The sequence below is a fragment of the Melopsittacus undulatus genome, chromosome 4 (genome assembly GCF_012275295.1).
Source record: "Melopsittacus undulatus isolate bMelUnd1 chromosome 4, bMelUnd1.mat.Z, whole genome shotgun sequence".
Classification (NCBI taxonomy): domain Eukaryota; kingdom Metazoa; phylum Chordata; class Aves; order Psittaciformes; family Psittaculidae; genus Melopsittacus; species Melopsittacus undulatus.
In genome coordinates this window covers 56549440-56568139 of record NC_047530.1, presented here as the reverse complement: position 1 = coordinate 56568139, position 18700 = coordinate 56549440, and the positions used below count along the sequence as shown (strand labels likewise).

The window sequence follows — 18700 nt, the reverse complement described above, 5'->3', positions numbered from 1 at the left end:
TTTTTTTTTTTCCTTAGACAAGAAAACAGATATTTTGTGACAAAACCTGTGCAATCTGATTAGGAGCAGCACTTTTGTTGCTCCTGAGATTCAGCCCTCTCAAAACTCCCTATTTCCATGGTGTTTATGCATATAAAGCTGGACGTCCAGGACACAGCTGCACTGATCTCAGACTCCAAGCAAACGGGACTCATAGCAGAGCTAACACAGGTTTAACGATAATAAGTCCTCTCCAGATGTTTTCATGTGTACCAGAGAAGAAAATGTAAACATATTGCCCAAAGAACATGGGATAAAGAAGTCACCTTGTAAATGGATAGAATGGGATTTCTTTGTAGTACTCTTTGAACATGTAACATCATCAGGGAACTGCGCTGTGCGGTCATGGTTTTCTTTGTGATACAGTTTTGCCTTCATTAGCAAGAGACCCTTTGTTTTTAACTTCAGTGTCTGTGAAGGATCCTTCAGAGAGCTACTCATCATCTTTATACCTCAAGCGTTTGATTCCTTTAGGAAAGAATGAATAGGCTCTGCAAGTTGAAGTGAGCCCCTCCACAGCAGTTGGCATGTCCAGTAAATATTGCACTGCATCCAGTGTTGGTAGGGCTAAAAAGCAAACCTCTGAATTTCTTTAAATATCAAGGTATGGTATAGCACTGCAAGATGCTGACTTGCAGGTTCGCCAGTCGCCCAGGTACTGAGCACCTGATCCCTAGAGAATCTCATAGCATAGGCAAAGAGAGAAGGGCTGGGGAAGGACGGGTTTCACAGTTGCACCCTATGCAGCTGTAAAATACCTTTGAATAACAAGCAAAGATGTATTTGATTGATATTTTCTTCCCCAGTTTGAGAGATACAGGGACTATGACCAACAGTATGTGAGAGACTAAGCTGCCTCTGTGAAAAGAATCTGCCTTGGAGAAACAGTTTCCAGATACCTTAAATAAGATCTAGGGAAATGCTTTACATCCTTATCATTCCTGAAGGCCTTTGAGGGAAATTACCAGCTGCTGGAGAACTGAGTGTAGCAGTTAAGACAGTTGTTTGGAGAACTACATAGAATTACTGAGAGCAATTAAGTGTGAGCAGATAGGAATAACTGTATTCACATGAGAGTGTCAGGGTTAAGAGCAATGACTGTTACAGCTTTGGAGACAAAAAAACCCACCCATCCTTGTAATAGTGAGATGAAAATTTGGTAATACTAAAGTGGACACTTGCTTTGAAAAATTATCTGTTTTAACAGCAACTGTAGATCTAGATAGCTACTGTCTTTGACAAATGAAACTATACCAGCAACGCAGATGATTTCAATGAGAAGCTCTGCCCTGTCATGCTCACATACCTTTAGAGAAACATGAACAGTGTGGGGAGCCATGGAAGTGCTGTTTTTTTCTATGTGCACTTGAAACTGAAAAGCTTTCAGGTCCTCCAGGTCCTTTAGCAGAGTTGCTTTCTCTTCTCTTGCAGCATTACATTATGTGTTACATTGCACATTACTCCAGAAGAAAATTTGTACCTATCTTGTGGATACTTAAGATAAAAAGTGTAGTACTAATGGTTTGGAATGAAAGCCCACAGTACGGTGATTCAAATCAACTTCTTCCAAATGCTTCATTTTTATGCTTCCTTTGAAAGCTTTTTTTTTGAGGAACTATAAGGAGAAAAAGCATATTTATTTCTAGATGCACATTAAATTCAGTAGAGCAACGAAAAGAAACAAACACTAATCGTTCTCTCTCCTGCATGAGCTACATATAGTCAGTAATATGCATGCTGTCAGGAGGGGCTTGAGATGGCATGCAGCTCGCTTCTCCCTTGCCTCTGTCAAGCAGTTGTGAGTTATCACTTTGAAGTTCTGCTGATGAAACATGCATCAGACAGGAGCAGGATGATGTGTATTAGCCACTTGGAGTCAAACTGCATCTTTTCAGTTAGTCCTTTGTGGCAGTATGTGAATGCATTGCCTCTAATCCCAGCACTATTTTTCTATCTCATGACTATTAAGTTGCAATTTGTTGCTTGGTTATTTTTTAAAATAAATTTAGAAGAACACTCTGTGCATACTTGGTTCAACTCTGGTGCAACCTTGGCTTTGAGCCCAAGGTACACCTGAAACATTTAGTGTGCCTCTAGATGGCAAGATAAGCTACTAAACACGTATAAGATGGCAGAGACCAAATTGATATAATGCTGACTGGTCATTCCCACCCTCAGTGGGGCTGATCCTTGTAGTCAGTCAAACAGTGGTAGGATCCAACCCAAATCCAGCCAGTGCAGATCTGCAGTGCCACATAACAGCATAGATGGCTTAGCAATCCCCAGCCTGAGTGTTGCCAACAAAGTATCAAATGAAAACATTGCTTTTAGGCAAATGGGAACAAAAGCATGTGAGTGTTGCTTTTGGAAGTAGTAGCTAAAGATCACAACAGCAATAAGAAAGCTGTAGGTGCTTATGCCTCCTATTAAGCTTAGAATGAAATTTTCAAAAACAGTTTACAATGTCAAAATTGTAATATAATCAAAATAGAAGTTGAGACATTGTAAATCACTTACACGGTTTATAGCACTTAATGTACAGGAAAGCAATCAGTCCAACCAAAAGACAGGCAGCTGTTAATCCAAAGACTGAGCCAACTAAAATGCAACCTGGGAGTTGTAAGTAATTAATAGATAAGTTAACGAAGACTATTTTGATGATGCTGCTATTATTTGTAGATTAAACTAAATCAGGGCAGATGACTGGCTTGTTATCTGTTTTTGTCTGAGTATTGCAAACAGCAGAAAGTTAAATATACTTATTTAGACTATGAGTAGCATATGATTTATTAAGTTCTTGATAATTGTATATAGTGAACAGAAAGAGGTGAACATTTACTTATTTTTCCTCTTTCCTTGGTAAAAAATAAAATATATAGAAGGAGGGTACATAGACTAAGAACTATGTAATTATTGTAGCTGAAAATGAGATGTGGCTTTACGTGTAGTAAGCAGCATAACATTGCAGACAGACTATTAACCTAGAGACACAGGGAAACTCTGATCAAAAACTTAAGGCATGCCTTGATGACAACACCTTATTACTTGATCCCAGTTCTCATATTTAACATCATGATGTTTATCAGTTTGCTTGGCTATTCGTTGCTGATTGTGCTTCCCTGAGAGATTCCAAAACCAAATGCACATCCCTAAGCTGGATCTGATGTATACCATTTTTACCTTTAGAATCACTGAGGAAAAAAAAAAAGCTAATGTAAAACAACAGTTGCCTCCAAAGAAGGTGTTCCTTGAGCAGTATCAGGAGTGACAATGAGTTGGCATCTGTATACTTCTGTTCCCTCCAGATGTATTTTTGGCAGGAATAGCACAGCTTTGCCTTTTTTTTTATTTCACTAACATGTAGGATCCTACTCTAGGAGGACTGTGGTTTCCAGCTCTGATTGTAAACAGTATCGTTTCCTGGTCAGTATCTTGGTTATTTTTAATACTATGTGATTCTCATATTGTTGTTATCCAATTGTGGTATACTATACTCGGAGTTCAAACGTGGTACAGAGTTGTATATGTTCAGGAAAAGTATCACCAATTTGGTGCTCATTTGCACTATCAGGGTCTCTCCAAAAAGGAAACAGCATAATCAGAGAAGGAAAAGAAAAAAGACAGAAAAAAGCCCTCTTGAAACATGACAACATGGCTCTTGAGGGACCATTTGGTTTTTTGTCGTTCTGTTTTATCACGGCATCGCTTTGCTTCTTTATTACTCTTTAAATGTGCTCAGTTATGCTTGTGTTAGACTCCCTCTAGTGATGAAACAGTATGCGACTTGCATGAAAAAATCACTGTTAACAACTGATGTTGCGTCACTTCTCCATGGTACCAACTGCATTGGCAAGGTCTGCATTGCCTGCAGAACAGGCATGGGCTCTGTTACTTAACTCTTTGCTACTGAAGCATGTTGTGACTGTGGAAATGTCCATACACATAAGCTTGCACAGAGCTGTGCCCCATGGCCCATCCTCTCCTCCTAGACAGGCTCTGTATTCATGCAACAGGGTAGCTTGGTGTGACGCAGGGTGGAGAGCGAAGGTTGCCTCTGTCTCTGTCCTACTTTCTCCACTGTCACCTGTGATAGGGAGCACAAAAATTGAGGTCCTCTACTCAATGTCGCATTAACAGCAATAAGCTAGTAGGAGAGGGTGTGAAAGTAGATATGAGGGGTAGGCATCACCACTTTCTATAGCAGAAACAGCTCTATAGGCTGTTTCTTAGAACATACCAGCTGTGAGCAATTATGTGTTAAGAAATACATTTGTGTAAATACAAATTGTTTGCAGCAGAGACTAATCAGCAGTCACTGTGGAGTCAGACTAATAGCCACCTGAACTGATGGAAAAGGTGCAAAGAATGAAGTCAGCTTTGTAGTGCTGCCCCATCCCTACATTTGTCACTGAAAAATACACCACGTTTAGAAACTGAAATCAAACTAAAAAAAAAATGACTTTCCTTCATTGATCCAGTATTTTACTACACAAGCAACTATGCAGGCTGCTATTCAGCATAATACTGGTGGTATAATTATAAAAAGTGGTGTTATTGTTAGGTACAAAATGATTCTGGTATACTTGCTAGATTTTAAGGCATTAGAAAACATTAGGGTAGATGGTTTTGATACTGGCTATCTGTGGATGCATAAATAGACTCAAGATAGTTCTCTACTTCCCATTATGTAAAAGAAAATAAATTTTATTTTTAGAAATGTAACTAAACTACAGGGAGTGTTGCTATGTTTTCAGATGAGATTCTCATTTCACTGTCTCAGTACAACTACCTCTTCATTTCAGTAACTAACAGGTATTTGAGGATGTAAATAAGAGAGTACATCTGGGGCCAACCTTAGGGACATTTCCTGGCATCTGCTACCTACTTTGGATCACTTACAAAAGGACAATCCATAGCTCAGAGCCTTGCTTCTTTGCAAAATGCCACCATAACCTCAAGGTTGGGTTTTTTTTTCAATCAAGTTACATTTACAAAATAGAAGAGTCTAATGTGGCTGGACATGGTACCATGTCCTGTGGATCTCCCCAAGACTCACATTGCCACAGCCATTCTGACATCCTGAAATGGCTGGCACCTGGCTTTGCAGGGAAAATCAGCAAGCAAAGAGAAAGCAAGCTATAGATAAACCTGTGGGTGCTTACCTTCTCTAGGATTTGTTTTGAATTTGAACAAGGCAGGGAAGAGTGTCATGTTGTCAAGGACTTGTAGTGCTGTTGCAGTACCATTTTAACTAGTTGCTTTTGTATTTTTGTGAATATAGAAAATTGAGCATTCAAGTACCTCATTAGTGAATAGCTATTTCAGTGAGGCAGCTGGGCCAGGCAAGAACACAGGATACTTGGACCTTTTTATAAATTCCTTTTCACATCTTTCTGGAAAGCAAAAAGTGGAGGGCAAACAGCAGGGGCCTCTGAATGGAAATAAAATACTGTGCATACAGACAAGGTCTAAACCAGCTCTTTTCCCACCAGGTTAAAATAAAACTATAGACATCTGCTGCTGTGCTGAGTTTCAGTTTAATCCAGTTAAAAACTAATCTATACAAGGTACAGAGTGGGCTTCTTTCTTTTTCTTACATATATTGCACTGGAGGATACGAATTTGTACAACACTGACCAAATCTTACCCCTTCATCCTCCTATCAAAATCCCAGCCAAATGCAAAACCAAATCTCTGCATCTTTGTCTTGAAACTGGTCTCTCTGGGAAGTTACATTCAGTTTTCTCATAATCACCTCCTAAATGAAAAGCAGAGTATAGGTGAAAGCAATGGTGCCCACGATATTCCAGTCCTTTATCTATCTGTGATTATAGCTTTCTACTTTCTCACTTAGCTGTAAGCTTAATTTTATTTTTTCCCATCTTTAAAAAGCTCCTGAGAAATCAGTACCATGGCAGAAACATGCTATTAGTGGCTAATACTTCTAGTCTCTTTTATGGAAGAGAACCAAATTAAAGTAAGACATCGGGATTGAAAACCACAAACACTTTAAAAAGCAAAAAATCTGCAAAACATTTAATGAGTAAGCATGACTTGAGCACATTGCATAACCTCTAAGGCAGATGTTCCTCACAGTGAGATAACTCTTATTTAAACCACGCTTCAGAATTGATCCACAAAAATAGTTTGGTGACTTTATTGCACTCAGATTGAAACCTTGTTTAGCCTGGGCCTGAAGAATGCCTTTCCTCTACAGAGGAAGACAGTATTGGGTGAACACTGTGTGTCAACAGACCAGAACTGACAAACCAGCTTTTGTTAAGAGCATCCATTCAGTCCCTACCCCTAGTAGCCATGTGATACGGGTACCCATACATAGGTGATTTTTGCAACCAGGTGGACAAGCACAAAGTTCTAGTTTGGGCTCTAATCTGAAAAACATTTAGGCAACAAACTTAAGATGTGTTCAGTAAGAGTTCCATAACTGAAGTGTTACTGAGGACTGAGGCTCTGACTTCCACATGATTATGGGCAAGTAACTGTCAGTTTGACTAAACCTTGATTATTAAGGGATAAAACCAACACCAATTCTAAGCTTTAAAAAACTGCCTGTTCCCACTTCTAAGAAATTAACATAAAGTCTGTAGTATATTGCTAAACTGCAAGCTTACTAATTAATTTAACAGACAGGAACAACATTTAGGTATCAGATAGCAACTGAAGGAAAGATGCAACACTGTTTTACACTGAGCACACCTCAGTGGCTAGCTGAAATGCAAAATGAGCAACTTTTGCTAATGCTAACTCATGATGAAACAACTGTAAATTCTGGCTCCTCAGAAGTGGCTTCCTCAGAATCACCACTGACACTAAACCGTGGCAAGAAGAAGCCGAGTTCAGCACCCAAGTTACAACAGCTCTTTACAAAGCTCTGGATGTTTCAAACTAGATGGGATAAGGGGGATATAATGCCCAATTCCATCAGCAAAATATAAGAGGTTGCTTGGAACCGAAGCTTGAGGATTACATTACAAAGCACATCATTACATGTAATGACATTTGTAATCAGGAGGCAGATGTAGCCTAAAGGAATGATTTGTATGATAGAAATGCCTTCACACCAAAGGTTTCAGTCCTTGGTTCTCTGCAAACATCTGTGGCTGTATTATGTCCTCTCTAAACTTTCATGTGGGATGGGGAGAACTCAAGAAAATTTTACCCTTGTCTTTTCCATGACATCTAGGTAAGTTTCTCTCTTTGTTTTCCTCCTCGGTCTGTTACACATTATCAGGCTTTGTGCCAGAGCTGCGCACTGAGAAACTCTGTTAGCCTGGATGTAGCTATGTCTGGGCCTCTTAACAAACAGATGAAGTTGTTGAAAGGTATTTCAGTCACCTGACAAAGACGTTATCAAACTGGTGTTACATGGAAATGACAAACAGTGGAGATACTGGGTTTGGAAACTATAAATTGTTAACCTCTTGTGTAGAGAACAAAAAAAGTAAAATAATTCCAATTATTTGAGTAGTATAGATGAAGGAAATATGACATAACAATTAACAAGATGAAACAGATGAAGAAATCCAGTGTGTTCCAGGAGTGAGTTCTGTTATATTGTCTGGAGAACAAGAATATGCCTAGGCCTGATGAAAAAAGCCTTAAACATGGAAGGAATGTGCCTTGCTTCTATCAATGAAAGCTCTTCAGAGTGAGAAACCTCCCAAATGTCAATAGAAAATGTAATTGCCACCTGTCTTTTTTGAGTTTGCTTAAAATATTCATGTCTTATTCAGAAAGGAATATCTTTCTATAACAGAGGCTTGCCTCTGTTTCTTTGCTCAAAACCTAAACAATCTCCTTTAATAACACTGTCGGCAGTTAGCCACAGAAGGGGAAGGAAACACAAAGAATGGGTGCTAAGGTGTTTGTATCAGTTCAATGCCAGCATTCTACAGTCAGAACAAACCGTACTTAAGAAAAAGAAATCCCAAAAAATGCAAACAAAACCAGACCAAACCAACCAACCAACCAAAAAAAAACCCCAAACCAAACCCCAAACAACAAACCAACACACAAAACCCTAAGCAAATACAAAAAAAAACAACAAACAGGGTTTACACTTTAGGCTACTTTCAGTCTGAAACAGATGACAAGCAAGGACAATCACACAACTTTTCAACATTCTAGTAAAACTTATAGGAAAATGAACTTATTCTTGTAAAATCTTGGCTTACAATATTAGGGACTTAGCCTGCTTTAATACCAAAATAATACAATCAAGTAGCACCCCTGTTTTAGAACACTTCATAAACTTACACCAACTGCTGAAGAACTAATGAGAGTTAATAGTGAGCCTCTTAAGTTAAAGATTCATGTGTGAGAAAAGCTTTCTGAAGCACATGGTGCATTTTGAAAAACCTGCCATTATCATAGGAGGTAGGATAACCTGTACAGAAAGACACTGAGTCTTGTTCTGTTTAGTACAACATTTCCATTGACCTAAAAAGCTTACTTAATAACATGCAAAATTTTGAGAACAGCTGGCACCTGATGAAAGGAACAGGGACAAAAGTACTGTCCCAAGAGCCAGCTGAGTATTCAACAGCTACATAGAATTAATCTCAGCAAGGAGGACGGTTCAGATCAATACACTAGAAGTATAGTATTCCTTCTGAAGGCTTACAGTGAAATTCTTAGGCTTCTGTAAACATGAAAAATATTCACTGTTCCACATAATTCTTTGCTGTGTTTAGATTTTTCAAAAGTGCAAATTTATTCTGATTAAAGATTAGACGTTTGATTGTTTTTATTTGGTCTCAAAGGAGTTTGGTAGTGCTGGAAATGGTAGGCCTTTATCTATGGTATGTTTTGCTTATTAAGATCATTAAACCCATATTTTGCTTCTCAACATTTCTGGAAAGTTTCTATGTAAAACTAGACTTAATTTGACATTCAGGTCAGTTCCCTGCCTCCTCTCTGAGAAGACTGCAATTCATGCCTAAACACAGAACAGCAGACATCACCTCTCTTTTTCCAAGAGGAGAGTTCAACAGCTCTGGCCATAAAAATCTTCAGTATTAATAGTTTCCTTAATTCCCTCCTCCACTATAGCCTCTAATGATCCCCTTGCTGTTTTTCTCACTGATGCACTGGAGGAAAAAAATAGTTTAATTTATGATTCAAGTCTGACTGATAGTTCATTTCTAATGTTCCAAATGATTTTACAAGGATTCTTCTGGGGAAGAAAGTGGAGAGTTCACATTTCACTCTGATTTCCTGCCCACCCCCCGCCAAGACCCCCAAATAATAAAGATGCTATAAAGTTGAGGCACAAGTGGTTAAGGGTGAACTTGATCAGTTCTAGCAGCTGATTCCTGGACATGTCCTGGTGGTAAAGGCTGATCACCTTCTGCAGGATGCTTTGGTGCATCTTCAACTTTGTGTTCCCCAGCTGTAAAACAAGAATAAAACAATCTGTAACTTCTCAATTATTAAATTAGCCCCATCATAGAAAGTCTCTAAAGGAAAGTTTCTAGTACAGGGACAATAAAATTTCTTGTTTTGTAAGTGGAATCAAAAATTTTTTATGTGCCTAACAATGAAATCAGATTGAGATTACCCAATAGACTACATTGTTATAATATTCAGTGTTTCCTCTTAGATTGCTAGTTGTTTCTGTTTTCTGTGTAATATTTTTCCTTACATAACACATTGGTTCTTTGGAGATTGTTCTTTCTGAAATATATTACATGCTTACAAAATTTTTAATCTCAATATAGGAAGCTTAGAAAAACAAATTAAAAAGCTGTATTTTTGTGTTTTTCTTTTTTTCTTAAATTACTGTTAGTATCTCCAGTAGCCTATAGATTAGAAATATTGTCTACTTGGATCTCCTTAACTCAATGAATAAGTAGTGGGTAGGTCTTATGACACCTGATTACATGGCTTTGCAGAAAGTTTTTACACAAAATATGTGTTAAGAACAATGTCAGCTACATATTGCTGGTATCAAAAGGTGTATCATTAGTCCAACTCCCAGGGCATCTGCTGTAACACTGTTTTTACTGAAGGTGAAAAGTGAAATTACCCAAAGGCAGTCTTGAAGCAAATGAAAGGCAAAATTAAATTGGTACTGAAATTTCATTCAGAACTGAATGGCTTTGGGACAGAATTTCAGAGTACTCCACAAAGCAAGCTGTAATCACTTAATATAGCATTTAAGGTTTGAAATCCCACTGTTGGCCACGCAGGAAGAGTTAAAAGCTTCAAAAGGCTGTCTGGATATAGTCTGAAGTTTTATATTTGACATGAATGTCAAGTTCTTGAGCAATATTAATAATGTTAGCACATGAACGTGGAAGCCAATAAAACAATATTAGTTTCAATGCTTTTAGAGGTGAAGAAAAAACTAAGTTAGGATGTATGGATGAGCAGACCTCCTTTAAAGCACAAAAAACCCTCATGGACCGTGTGTTATAGTTAAATGCTAATCTATACCTCACCATTTTGTTGCCACCAGCGAGCAAATACAATGATTTATTATGACACTGTTTTCTAAGAGTGTTGAAGCAATTGGTCATTCATACGACCTAAAACTAAATTGTCATGTCATGTTGTGCACAACTGCTGGTAAATTTGTCATTGAAGATAGACCTGAAAGCATTTAAAGGCTTTGATTTGTTCTGCAGTCTGAGGCTGTCTGATGTTCTATGGCTGCATTACTGGACCTGGTCATTTTATATCTGTATTCTTCTCTGGATGCTCAGAAATCCTAGATATGCCAGATAGCAGTATTTTTAGACTGACAGGTACAACACAATCCTTCTGTGCCCATTTGATGACTTGAATTAGAACTATGGGGTTTTTTTTATTATGGACTTCAAAGCACTAAGATTTCAGAAACATTTTATAAGAGTTCCATAATTGCATTAAAGACTGTTTAGTGAACCTATCTACAGAGATCATTAAAACCACATTAACAGTTTCAAAGGAAAATAGAATTATAATGACTTTTACATTGGAGGTCTTATTTTAAAGTTTGCACAGAAAGCTACATACGGGGTTGGAATTTCAGTTCTCCAGCTGGTCCTGCAGGAGGATTTCCCTGCTGTAGTTTCTTTTGTTCCATCTGTTTTACAACCTGATGAAACATAAAATATGACATTTGAGAAACTTAAATCTGTAAACTTTCTCTGATGCAACATAAATACAATTAAACTTTGCAGTCATTACAAAAAGTCTTCATTAATAGGTATACTACTGAGACGCTCACATTGTTTGCTATAATCCTGAATACAAGATTATGTTTTGCTACCATTAGTTTAGAATTCAGCTGGGACTCATGAGAAATCAAGGTAAAGTACACTCCAGAGCTGGGGACTGTAATGAGCCATTACACATACGAGGATACAGAATAAGAAAAAACTTCTCTGTTCTCTTAAGTACCTGCTGAAGCTCTTGTTTCTGAGCCTGAAGCTGGTCATGCTGCCTCTGTAGCTCTTCCTTCTGCTTCTGAAGATCTTCAGCCTTCTTTCTAAGTTCATCTTCCTGCTGAGAAATATGACTTTCAAATTCCTTCAGCTCATCCTCAGTGAAGAGCTGCTGCTGATCTAGTGTCTGCAAAAAAATACATACAAATGCATTTAGCCAGAATGTGTATATATTTTTATTATCTTCCCACTGAAATTATTATTAGAGGAACTAAACAACCCTCAGAATTTTCATGTAAATACTCAGCCATGACACTGTAAACGGTTAGTACGCTCACTGTATGAAAGAGCAAAATAGCCTTTTGTCAGCTATTTTCTTATCAAAATTCTACTACAGATTTAGAGGTAGGAGAAAAAATTCCTCTTGCTTCCAGCTGAGCTCTCATCTTCCCTCGCGAGTCATAAATGTTCGTTTTCTGTTTGAAATGTGCGAAAGGCTCTTCTAGAATCCACAGGGTGGCGCAAGACCTTTTCTGTCTGTGTGTGCACCATAAAGAGTGTATCTGCATTACTCTGCTACATTTGTACACTACATTTAGCTAAGACATTTAAACCGCACACATACCAAAACAGAACTGAAAAAGCAAAGATCAGAGACATGCCATTTGTTTTCCTGGTTAGAGTGATGTAGTACTGTATGCTGCACTAGGAACACATTCTCATTACCTCCCAGCTATCTGGCTCCAAAAATTCTTTTTTCTCTGTAGCTCGCAGGAACTCTTCTAAAGTCACTAGCCGGTCCTTGTTAATGTCAACCTATTTAAAGCAAAAAAATTAAATTCAACATAAAGGACAGGTTTTGGTGGAGCTAATGTTTACTTTCATCATGCCAGTATCTTAAAATATGACCATTATACTTTTAATCTGTCTCATTTTTAAGGCAGTGCCTGAAAGGTTATATAGCTTAACAATAACATAGATAAAAAGTAAATATTTTACTTCCAAATCCATTTGCCTTATTAGCCATAGTGCTAATAGTGGAATGCTTGTTTTTTTTTTTTTTTTTTTTTTGATTAAAATGTTCTGTAGCTTTCTGGTAATAATTTTGTAACTATGAGTCAGACTAACCTCAACATTTGGATGGGTGGTTCTGAAACATGAAAAAAACCCCAACTGAATTGTGTCAAAATCCTTTAAGGGGAAGGGAGGAAATGCCTCCTTTTATAACTAACAGAAGACCAGGCTTGCGATGTTGCTCAAGGTTATGGAATACAGTTGAATACAGAAAAGACATGAGTGAAAAAAACAGTGGTTCAAAATACCCTCTTCCCTCTGTCTCCTGAGATGAAAACCTGTCAGAACTATTCACTGTCATAGGTGATACCTTGAGCTCTGAGACTTCTTAGGAAAGGATAAAGGTGAGACAAGAAGACACTGCTCTACTCTCTCCCCTCAAACGTAAATCCTACACATTTGCCAAGTGAAAGGCACATTTCCCATCTTCCCTGCTTGACACAAAATTCATAGGGAACTTCCACTGAACCTCAGTCTCTGCAAAAGATGGAGGCTACAGCACAATTCTTCTCTGGAACTTCTTAAATAGAAACTAGTCAGCAGGCATTTACATCAGAATATGGGGACAGCACTTGAGTGTTGTTAACTTTGTGTGAATCACAGCAGAAACAGCATTCAGTGTGACAGGTTATCCCTTTCCGCTGTACTTGGACAATCCTTCATGTTAGGAGGTCTGTATTTCTTGAATATAGAAGGAAATCAGCAGCTCTACTGAATATCAGTCCCCACCTCATTCATTACATGTTCTCTCATTCTCAGCCTTTCTTCTTCCATTTCAACCATGTCATCCTCTTCATTTTTGGGATCATAAACTTTTTCTAGCTGAAATTCAGAATTAGCAAATGTTAATTTGGGGAATGGGCTGCTCATTCAAATGAAAGACTGTATTTGGAACAGTAGCATGAGATGCTGCTAAAAACATGAGTTCACCATTTTTCCAGTGCAGTGAGAGTGTATTTTAGCATAGTATTGAAGCATAGTATTCAAGCAACAAGTAAGCCTTTCACTGCTAAGCATGAAGTTTTCAGTTAATTCATACGGTCTGTTGAAAGTTCAGTGGTAATCCAGTGCTGTGGAAGGTACAGTAAAATTGACAAGTCTGATCCAACATTTAACTCAAAGTAGGCAGAATTTTCATGGTTTCTCAAAGAGGGATGAGTAGCTTTTTTTACCAGAGCATGCAGCTGACCCTCAGAAGACAAACTGCCTGCTTAGTTTAATGGTCCACTTATTTTCTTGCACGTCTGTCTAGTTAGTTCATGCTTATTTGCTTCTACTTGGCTTTCTTAGTCATTTAGCTCTGCTTGCTTAGCCACAGGTAATTTAAAGGTCCCAGAATATTCATTTTTAAAGTACAAAGCTGCAAAATGGTGAGACACATCTGTCAGAAACAAGTGCCATAAATCTTCATTGAGTTAGAAGGGATTATGGCTAAGTATTGTTAAAAATCCGTATTTGCAAATTTCATTTCTTAAAAAATTTACAGTCACTTGAATTTATCATTTAAAAGCTTCTATATTATGTATAGCACATTTCCTCCCTGGCTCATGAAATCTGGAAAAAATTATAAGAGTAGGTATTGACAGCCATAGTACTAGATCTCTGAATGGGAAGTTCCGGGTTTTTTTCCTGCTATACTGAAACAGAACGTACTGGAAAAATTAAGACCAGGGCCTTTTGTTTAGTCATTGATACTGCAATCCCCATCACTAGAAATTTCAGTACTTCACTCTCATTTTCCTCTGGGAAGCAAAGTAATATTTGCATTTTTACACACCAAAAAGACAGTGCTAAAAGAAACTAAGAGCCTGTTTACTTCATCAGATGTACATGTGCTTCAAACTACTAGATATAGAATATGTGAAATTTCTGCAGCCAGTTCCACATCATGCTGCCTTTGGGCCAGTTCACATGAGCGTGATCCTTTTTCTCTCAACAAACCTTATGACTTGTTGATAAGCACTGAATGAGCACAACTACCCAGCCTCAGAACCTCTACAGGCTGCATCTAGCCAGAGCCCGAGTGCAGCTCTCTGCACTGCAATTTACACAGAAATAGCTATCCTGCAGATTGATTATAAAATCTCAGACAATCCTGTGGCAGAGAAATATATGAGCAATAGATACCTGATGTCTGAGTCCTATAATTCAACTACTTTATTTTCCCTACTGATACATTTTTACACTTTTGCAGAAACATTAAGGATGCACAAAACTTGGCATGAATACTGTAATTTGTAGTCCCAAACCCCAAATATACTTGGAAGAAAACCAGACATCCCTGCTACCATTTATTGAAACAAGTTGTTTCTGAACTTCTTACCTCTTTAGTAAACAGAGCTTCTAATTCTTGCTCATCCAGGAAACCATCATTATTGACATCTAGAAAACAAAGTGTTGAAAATGCGAGCATGTACAGAAAGTAGTATGTGTAGTAGATCTCCGTGAGTTAAGTATCAGCATACATATCTCATGTGGATTAAAACCTCATTTAACAAGATGCTGATTATATAGGTTGGTTTTTGTTTAGGTTTCAGGTGCCATTGGCTGAACTCTATTGCCATTTTTGGCTGGCTGGACAAGTCTAGAGCAATCTCCCTACTTCTTAGATTAGCAAACTGAAATAGGTCACAGCAGAACTGCACAGACTGTAATTGCAAAAAAATATTGCTCAGGACAAGTTGTGGCAATTTAACAACTAAGCTTGTAAACACATTCAGAACAAAAGAAAAATCTGCAGGAAAAATTTGTTAACCAACAGCATGACTCTCCAAATAAACTAAAGAATTATGTGAAAATCACTATGTGAAGAGATCATTGTAGAATGACTTTTCACAACAAATACAGAGAGGAAAATACTTGATAATTAATGCACCTGTTATCCTACATTCTACTCTGAATATTGTTACACTACCTCTAAAATGGAAAGAGAATGACTACCTCAAATTAGTCTTCTTATGCAATATTCTTAATTGCCTCAAAGTTTTACATATACTAAGCTCCGAGGCAAAAGGCTATTTCAGCTATTTCTGTTTTGGTAAAATTTGCACAAAAAGCTACCAAAAAGTTTCAGAGCTCTTCAAGATCTCTTTCTCGAAAGAAGAAGTAAGGTTTAATAAGTATAATACATATTTATATATTGCATAAACCAAGATAAATGTTCAGACTCAAGCTAAAATACTTCAGTTAAATTATCATCTTTGGGATTAGTCAAATTCTATGTACTATTCAGCTCTTCACAGCCCAGTGCCAGGCAGGATACTTTATTATGAAGCATATAACAATGTCAGAATACAAGGTTACACATGTATATAATCACATTAAAAGCAAAATGTCTATTGAGATGCATCCTCATCTCTGTGACTATTTTATTATTTATAGCTGCTCAGAAATAGAAGCAGGACTAGGGTGCATTTTGGATTTTATTTTATTAAGGGAACCTTGCCTCTAAAGAGGTTTGGCACTTCTGTGACTGTTCCAAAGATAAGTGGAGTCTGAGACTTCTCTCCACACATGATGAGAAAGTGGGGTTGCCAGCTTTCCATGCCTCTACTCCTAGTGCATAGTCTGTAAACAGTTATAGATATGGACAGCCCTCTAACTTCTCATACTTCCATGAAGAATCATTATTGCATTGGCTGTATGATTTTATGAGTAGTTAAACAAAACCCTGTTTTAAACTTTTAAACCCCATTTAAAACATTGCATTAAACTTAGAAATAACATAATTATTTTCTCCTCTGTACTCTTCTGATTCATTCAAATTGCTCAAGGTATAAGACTTGCCCTGAGCAAAAGTAACAGAAAGTCACTTCACTTGTTCATTAAATTAGCTAAACTTCTTACCGTGTAATTTGAAAAATGTTTTTGGGTCAAATTCATTAGGATCCAGCCCATCTGCTTCTTCCCACACCTCTTTCAGCTGATCTTTGCTTCCCTAGATATTGGTTACAAAGAAAAACTATTCAAAATGTTATTAAGTGTAGTTTTTCTGCATTATCTCTGCATCACAGTTTCTTTGAAAGTCTTTATTTTCTGATTAGTTGCAAACAGAATCACTAGAATTTTCCTTAATTCCCTTCTGGTCACGTCTAATACTTTCAGTAGACAGAAAGGCCAGGGAAACAGGGAGTGTTGAGGAAATGCATATTCTGTGGAAAGGAACACCTGTAATAATCAGTTATAGCCATACAGCCTTGTGCAGAGTAAGAGCTGAAGGAAATGTGTTTGCCTTCCCTAGAGGAAATGGTGCTGTGATACAGCTCCTAGCAGGCCAGGAATACATGAAGGGAGCCCTACAGTTTTAGGACCAATCTCGCTTCTTCCTCATAAGATTTTGCTTCTTTGTAAATAATAATTCTGCCAGCAAATAGAATAACTGTCACAAAAATGGGGAGGTTTGTAATGCTCTCAGCAGTGTTCCCACACTTTGCTCTCATGTCAGTGAGAAGAGCCAAATGCTCTTTATTATCTTTTTCCCTCTGGAAAGAAAAGCTTCCACCCAATCACGTAAGAATACACTGTGGCCTTACAGGATGGTGAACTTTAGGGTGCTCTCCATGTTTTTTCTTCATCTCCTCAAACTTGGATTCTTCTCGCTGCCTCTTTTCTTCATCGAGTGTTTTTAAATACTCTCTCCTCTCATGTTCTTTCATCATCTCGTATTTCTTAAACTCCTCATGGCGGGTCTTATCATAATTTTCCAGGTCACTTGTAGCCTAAAAATATAGATATGTGTAGACATTTGATTCTGCTACACGACTGTGTTAACACATGACATGAAAATCATTGACCCATGGGCAAGGCTGGCATTACTGCCATTCTACTTTTAAAGATGAGGTAGACTAGTTGGGGGTTTCCTTTCATGTGACAGTGATGCACAAACAGCTCTTCTCACTTTATTATTTTCACAGAAATTAATCTACAAGGGTTCAGCTACTAGGCAATTTCTGCAACTACACAGTACTGCAAGACAGCATCAAAGTGTCCTTGCGCATCAGTTAAGAACAGATTAACTCAAGTAATTTCTATACTAATTAAGTGCAGCTTCAAATAGTTCCATTAACTCCTTGATTATTTCAGAATAGGAACATTTGTAGCTTATCCTCCAGTTTAATGAAAAATGTGCCTTCATTAACAGTTAGTTAATGAAGGGAGTTAGTTTGCAGTAGCTTGATCATAGAATCATAGAATAGTTAGGGTTGGAAAGGACCCCAAGATCATCTAGTTCCAATCCCCCTGCCATGGGCAGGGACACCTCACACTAAACCATGTCACCCAAGGCTCGGTCCAACCTGGCCCTGAACACCACCAGGGATGAAGCATTCACAACTGCCTTGGGCAACCCATTCCAGTGCCTCACAGATTAAATTAAAAACCAAAACAAAACAAGATTATATGTAGAGAAAGAGTGTGAGGGGAGAATTTCTGACAAGTACTTCCATACAGTTTAGAGATGCATCATTCTCAGACAGTTCAAGGTATAGAAATTATGTATCTAGTAGTGCTTTTCAAAGTAACATGTTTATACCCGATATAGTCTCTCCATTATTTACATTTTAGTTTTCAGATTCACTGTATCCTTTCAAAACCAACTCCAACGCAAAGACACCTCCCCTCCAAAATTCCCATTACACTCTGTCAAATCTCAGCTGAGAATTGAAAAGACAAAGCAAAAATTATAATAAAAGAACTGCCCTGCTGAGGATATGCTCCTCCTATCCATCCACAAGTTTCCCAGAAGTGATGCTCAGAAATGACAAGAAACATTAGATCTATATAAAAAACAAGTTTACAGAAAATTGAGATAAAATTTTCCAAGGGTAAAAAAAACCCACCAAAAATTACAGAAAACTTGAAATACATCCCAAATTACAATTTATTTTGGAAACATAAAAACTGTCAAATTCTCATGTCACACATGTATTGCTCTCTAAAGCATATCTGAGATAAAAGTCTTTTTTTCCCCTTGGGAAGTGTGTTTTTTCCAGCAGCTGACAAAAGCCATGCCATGCTTAGCTTAACTGCACCCCCTTTATTTAACATACACTAAACCTCCACCCCACACACACACCTGTGAATGATACTGAATCTCCTAAACAGACATTGAAAGCCATGCCCAGCATGTGTAACTTCTAATATTGTTTATCTTAAATTCTTCTCTGCTGTAGTTTTGTGGCTTGACATAAATGTAAGAG

General features: G+C 37.7%; 1 protein-coding gene across 3 annotated transcripts in view; it reads right to left on the bottom strand.

The window, feature by feature from the left end:
* Positions 1-5557: 5557 nt before the first annotated feature.
* The window catches only part of NUCB2 (nucleobindin 2), a 31039-nt gene continuing 17896 nt past the window's right edge, over positions 5558-18700 (bottom strand). For 2 of the 3 annotated variants that reach the window (XM_031052780.2, XM_005153274.3), the window contains exons 6-13: positions 17036-17221; positions 16350-16440; positions 14827-14885; positions 13233-13325; positions 12156-12245; positions 11446-11616; positions 11059-11140; positions 5558-9451 (exon numbers count right to left, since the gene is read on the bottom strand). In XM_031052780.2, the coding sequence (XP_030908640.1) occupies positions 9339-9451; positions 11059-11140; positions 11446-11616; positions 12156-12245; positions 13233-13325; positions 14827-14885; positions 16350-16440; positions 17036-17221 (885 nt within the window). In that variant the 3' untranslated portion in view covers positions 5558-9338. Of the gene's footprint in view, positions 9452-11050; positions 11141-11445; positions 11617-12155; positions 12246-13232; positions 13326-14826; positions 14886-16349; positions 16441-17035; positions 17222-18700 lie in introns of those variants that run through there. The other variant, XM_031052781.1, reaches the window with a different exon arrangement.